This window comes from Pteropus alecto, unplaced genomic scaffold (assembly GCF_000325575.1).
Source record: "Pteropus alecto unplaced genomic scaffold, ASM32557v1 scaffold280, whole genome shotgun sequence".
Lineage (NCBI taxonomy): Eukaryota > Metazoa > Chordata > Mammalia > Chiroptera > Pteropodidae > Pteropus > Pteropus alecto.
The window spans coordinates 316,516-322,418 of NW_006430057.1; the positions used below are offsets into that span (position 1 = coordinate 316,516).

At 48.0% G+C, this 5,903-nt stretch overlaps 1 protein-coding gene across 11 annotated transcripts in view; it reads left to right on the plus strand.

Moving 5' to 3' along the window:
- Positions 1–253: 253 nt before the first annotated feature.
- SEPT6 (septin 6) overlaps positions 254–5,903 on the plus strand; it is a 76,955-nt gene continuing 71,305 nt past the window's right edge. For 9 of the 11 annotated variants that reach the window (XM_025046081.1, XM_025046079.1, XM_006904699.3 and 6 more), the window contains exon 1: positions 306–591. In XM_025046081.1, the coding sequence (XP_024901849.1) occupies positions 562–591 (30 nt within the window). In that variant the 5' untranslated portion in view covers positions 306–561. Of the gene's footprint in view, positions 592–5,803; positions 5,885–5,903 lie in introns of all 11 variants that reach the window. The other 2 variants (XM_025046083.1, XM_006904697.3) reach the window with 2 other exon arrangements.

Consider the following 5,903-nt stretch of genomic DNA (forward strand, 5'->3'; position numbering starts at 1 on the left):
TCCCAGCGCCCTCATATCTCGGTGGAGAGGAAGAGAGGGCCCAGGGGGCCGAGGGGAGGGAGAGGAGGACTGCAGAGCTCAGTCGCCGAGCTGTGCGCGGGAGAAGGAGAGGCGAGGGCTCCTTTCCAGCCTCCGGGGGTCTGGGGACTCAGAGATGTGAGGCGAGAGCAGGGGGGTGTGACAATTCAGCAGAGGTCGGGACGTACCACGAAGCCCAGTGGCGGGGGGGGGGGCAGAATGGGGTCACTGAGGGGAGCCCCCGCCCCCCCTTCGCAAGGGCTAACAACGGAGGTTGCAGGGAGAACTGGAAGCGCGCTGGTAGGGGGAAGCTGCGCGTTAAATCCGCCCCCATCCCAGACCGCACTTCCGAGGGGGTGGGCGATAGAGGGGAGGTTGGGGTTGGAGCAGCAGCGAAGGGGCCCCTCCCTTGCACCTCCCCCCACCGGACTTGGTCGCGCCCGAAGTGTAACACTTTCTCTTTGTCGGAGGAGCTTGGCTGTTTCCTGTGCTGGAGCTCCGGTTGCGGTGGTCCCCGTGGCAGCCCTGGCAGACACAGGAGCGATGGCAGCGACCGATATAGCTCGCCAGGTGGTGAGTGCAGGACTTGGGTCCAGCGCCGGGGCCGGGGGCCTGGGAAGGGCCGAGGAGACCTGGCTGCCAGCGCCGCCACCGCCACCGCGAGGTGGGCAGTGGGCAGCACTTAGGAGCCAAGGCACGGCGGGACTTATGCTCTCAGGGTCAGCGGCTCAGAACCCTAACCTGTCCCCGAGAATGGCGACAGTGACGGGTTGGTGGAGGGCCTGGCCAAAGCTGAGGGCCAGCGGCTGAACTTGAATTGCCCAAGATCTGCAGTAAGCGGCGCCGCTTCCCTCGCTGCAACAGCTGGGGCGTTGCCGAATGAATGGCCACAGGAGCCGCCAAGCTCTCTGTGTCCCAGGCACCCTGGCCTGGCTTCCTCGACCGCCGGACCGCGCCCGTGCGCCCAGCTGCCGGCTGGGACCGGGCCTCCTTAGGAAAGGGGACGCGGGACTGGCGTTAGCCAGGGGCAGGAGGCGGTGAGAAGTGAGAGGGGCGGAGAGGTCCCTGGCTGGGGGAGGGGCTCTCCATATGCATTACATATGTGACTGCGTCTGTGAGTGTAGCACTGTGAGCGTCTGAGTGCACGCGCGCGCACCCGTGCCTCCCGGCGGGCGGCAACACCCCGCTGCTCTGTGACCCTAAATGAGTCTTCCAGTTTCTATGAGTGTGCTCACTTGCAGAGTGTGTGCCCATGCGTCCAGACGCCTTTCTGCTTGTGCTGCGTGCCTCTGGGTCCCATCTGTAGCTCTTTGTGGGGTGCAGTCCGATGGGCCTGGAGGTGGCTGGCTGCGTATTTTGCAGGTTTCTGAGCACCTGACCCGGCTTGTGCGGCCCTCCTAGGGTCTATCGTGGTACGTGTTCAGTGTAGCTGGGCTTGTGTGCCCAAACCTGTGGAGCTGGCTTCTTTCTTTGGAGACTCAGGAAAATTACTGTGAGGTTTGCAAAAATGGTGCCGTCTCTCTTTTTGTTGGCAACTGACTCTGGAAAAAAAAAATCTTCATTTAAAGAACTGAAGTTTTCCAGCCTGAAACGTTCAGAGAAATCATATTGAAGTGACCTGAGGCTCCATGTTTGTTTTTTTAGACCAGAAGTTAGGTTGCAAAGGGAGGAGTTGATTCCATTTAGGGGAACAGCCTATCCTTTCTGTTCATCCATGGGTTTGTGGGATTTTCAGCCCACAATTACCAACACCCTGAGGAGAGTGAAGTAAGCGTAGGTCAAATCCCATAACATCAAACACTACTTGATGAAAATTTCTGAAACACACACACACACACACAGAAATGTTTTAAAACCTTGTGGTTTACTTATTAAGAGAAATAGCCCATGCAATGAAATTCTAGTGCAAAATGATGATAATAATAATAACCTCTAGGTATTTGGTGTAATTGAAATTGATTTGTTTTCAAAATCTGAATGCGGAATCCGAGTATTTTCTCTACAGGATATGTGTGAATTTATTCCACCCTTTTGTCTCTGTTTGGAAGGGGCAGGGTGATTTCTTTGGAACCTTCCCCACCCCCTGCAGACTCCAGAATGGAGCTCTTTATGTAGTCACAATGTGGAAGGACTCTGAGTAAATAGATGACAATGTGCTGGGATAATGGAATTTCAGAGAATTCGGTTCTCCTCAAGATTGGCACTATAATATTTATTACTTTAGTGTTTTGAGGGTTCCCAGAGTGCTTTTCTGCTCCTCGTTACCTGCGTTTTAGAGATGTCATGGCTTAAAGAGAGGAATTAGTCTCCTGGATTACATTTGCTAATCCTTAGTGACCAAAAAGGACGCTAATGATTTTTCTTGTCAGCTAATTAATTTGCATCGACCTGTCCCTACTCATACTAGTCCCCTTGCCCGGATTAGGATTGCAAGACAGATGTTGTAAAGGGGAACATTCCAGAAGGTTGTGTTTCACCTCAGGCACAACTCTAGCAATCCAGAGATCCCTTTGTTCTGCAGATAGGGGTGGGGGTAATTTGGGTCACTTGGTTTGCTTTGCATGGTTCCAGTTTGCTCTGGCTGGCTTTGCCATACTGTATGATGAACATAATTGTATGCCAGATTCTTAAGCTCCAAGAGCAGCCTGAGCACTTGAGACCTTGTTATCGTGATAAATGGGTTTCTGGGAAAACTGACGTCACTCTTCATGCCCCCCTCCCCCAGCTAGTGAAGCTCTTGTTTAATGTGTCATTTGTCTCTCTGCTCTCCTTTGTGTCTGCAAGAAGTTATAATTCACCAGGGGAAGATAGAATTAACTCAGGAGACCTTCGAAGTCTGGTTGCAGCTTGTTTCTTTCAGGAAATGTGTATCCACGGTTTGGGAAGAGAAGACTGGAGAATAAAGTATGTCTGGCTTAAGAGTTCTTTTTAATGAGCTTTGACACATGGTGCCATTCAAGTAGTCCTCTGGTGTGTGGGGGAAAGGGAAGAGTCCTTTCCAGAGTCAATTGAGGGTCACTCTGGTTAGTAAGGTAACATGGTTAGTGACTAAAACAGGCCCTAGAGTTGTTGGGTAGGACCCTTATTTGGGCATGCATGCAACTTGGAAGTTCAGCTCTTGTGTACCTAATACAATCCTATCCTGTTTGAATGAACACCACAAAGATTCTGTATGACAAAATGATTTCTCTATTGTGACCACAAGTGTTTATTTGATTAACTACTAAATGTCTGGCACGATGACTAGTCCTGGTCAACTATACAAAAAAATAGTAAACATTGTTCTTTGCTTTTAAGCTCACAGTCTAGTTGAAGACACAAATTGTGGACATAATAATTAGAGAACTATAGCAGATTCTTGGGATGTTTTCATCCCCAACCCCTGCTTATGAAATGGCTTGGCTGCTATTAATATATACATACTCTGAGAGGTTACATGATTAGCCAGGTACAGTTCAGGCTCCAGAGGCTGCATTTCCTGGTTCTTGTATTGAGCTATTTCTTTCAATGTTGTGTTTTAGGGTACAGATCATAACTACTGGCCTATATAAAGAATGGCTTATTGATTCTGGCTTTAAATACTCCAACAATGTGGGCAATGTTGCTTTCCTCCAACAGCACCCAGATAATGGCCTTTCTCCCTAATGAAAGAGCTTGCAGGGGCTGGCCTTTGCCCTAGCTGGGGTTGGTCTGGGGCAACTGTCCCAGAGCAACTACCTACTTCCCCTTGATTCCACTTTAGGCTCCCTGCCTCAGCCATCTCCACCATCTCACACTAAAAGTAATATTATACCCTAAACGGGGAGATTAAAACCCCAATATTCACCCATACCTCTACAGGGGATATAGCACTGAAGAAAATTTACATGGCCCCAAATATTAAAACTTCTCGAATCTAAGCCCAGGGTACATAGATGATCATTGTACTATTTTCCAACTTTTATGTGTTTGAGACTTTTCAAAATAAGAAATCGGGGGAGTTTACAATCTGGTAGTGGAGGCAGACGCCAGTAACTATTATCATGTGGCAAGTGCTGCACAGGAAAACTACCTCCTATAAGAATTCAATACGAGGGGACCTAATCCTGCAGTGGCTGGGGGTGTGGGTGACAGGAAAGGCTTCCTGAGAGCTTCAACTAGGAAAAGGGTAGGTGTGAAGATGGGTGAGATCTCACTTCCTCTACTGGGCTAGGAACATTTACATTTCCTTTGTTAATTCACACACTTTTGTTTTCATTCATTTCTTCAAAATGTGTTTATTGGGCAGTGACTCTGCCAGGCCCTGTGCCAGGTGCTGGGGATCTAGGCAAATAGGACTCTGCCCTCTCAGAGCTTCCAGATGAGAGGCAGGAGTAAGTCCCATTTCCTTTTCCTATCTTAAATTCAGGAAATGTGTATTAGTGATGTTTTTATTCCAAAACTGCATTACATCTGAGTGATCTGTCTGTACAGTATAATGAAATTTTGATTGGCAGTCGTGTGCATATAACATTTACTTTGTGGAGTCTCTGCTGTAAATTTTCTATTAATTGCTGGCTTTGTTACCCAGCACAGCCCCCTCCCTTTGTGTGGTGTAAGGGAGAGAACCTGTTATATTAGCCTAAGCAAAGCTAATTAGGAAGCTAAGTCCCCTGGAAAAAGGTTTTCCAGAATTAAGTAGGACTGATCTCTGGACTTTCCTGGGTTCCTGGATTATCAGAGCTGTAGTTTCGTATTAGCATAAACAATTGAGAAGGGCTTCTAGTTGCATGTATATTATAACCACATTTAAGAAAAAAAGAGAAAAGAAAGAAAACAAACAGCATGGATAAGTGTAACATGTTTCTGTCAATGATCTCAAAATGTTTCCGTCTGTATGATTTTATTTTCCCCAGCAGCTTCCTGGACAAGTATTATTCTCTTCATTTTCTGGGTACAGGAAGATCAAATGACTTAGTCCAAAGTGTTATTGCTGGTCAGTGGATCAAACAATGAAACACCTACCAGATGACACGGATACATTTAAAAACAAACACTCTGGCTTTTTCATGATGTTTCTAAGAAATAAAAATCTTGCCACGTCCCCTCTTCTCCCTGTCTTCATTGCGCTCCCTTCACGGCACACTCATGGAGATTAGAGGAGAATATACGTGGGTACTTTGAAGATTCTGATGTTACAGAGATTCGCAGCTTGAATCCAGATAGCACAGTCATGGGTTATGTGTGGGTTTTCTTTCTTTTTTTTTTTTCCCCATATTGCTTTAAATAAAAATCCTGGAGCCACCAGTCATGTAATGATGGATTATTTTAAGTAACAACTGGAGGGGGTACAGAATAAATTAGAAACACAGACCCTTCCTCCTTGGTTTGGCAGGAGGAGGCTTCTGCTGCTGCAATTTGGGATTTGAAACCGTGGGTTTCTTTGCTGCATGCACAGAGGAAGGAGGCCACATGCTCAGGAGGGTGAGACATAATGTTATCCTCTCCTTCATTGTCTTCTCATTAGAGGCAGCCATCTGCTGAATTATGCAGCATGCTCTCAATTGGCCCTGGAGTTGGGTCATCCCTTCCAGTCACTTAAAGGCGACTGGGGAAAAGATTTGCAGGCCTTCTGAGGGACAGGACTCAGGGCTCAGGTTTCTCCTGCCATAGCCCTCTCTGACCCCTAATGGATGCCCTGGGGTAACAGGAGCAGAACTCTACTTTCATGGCCCTGATGAGGTGTGAGGTAGTACTGGGTTTCCTTTCACAGCAAAGGCCCCCAGCTCTGAGCACTGGCGCTGAAGCAGGAACTGGGTTTTTTCAGATCTCCTTTAAATGAGACCAGATGGAGGCAGAGGCAAATTCAGGCTCCCCAGAGGACAGTTGGGCATTCATCCAGAGGCCTGTGAGTAAACCTCTTTTTT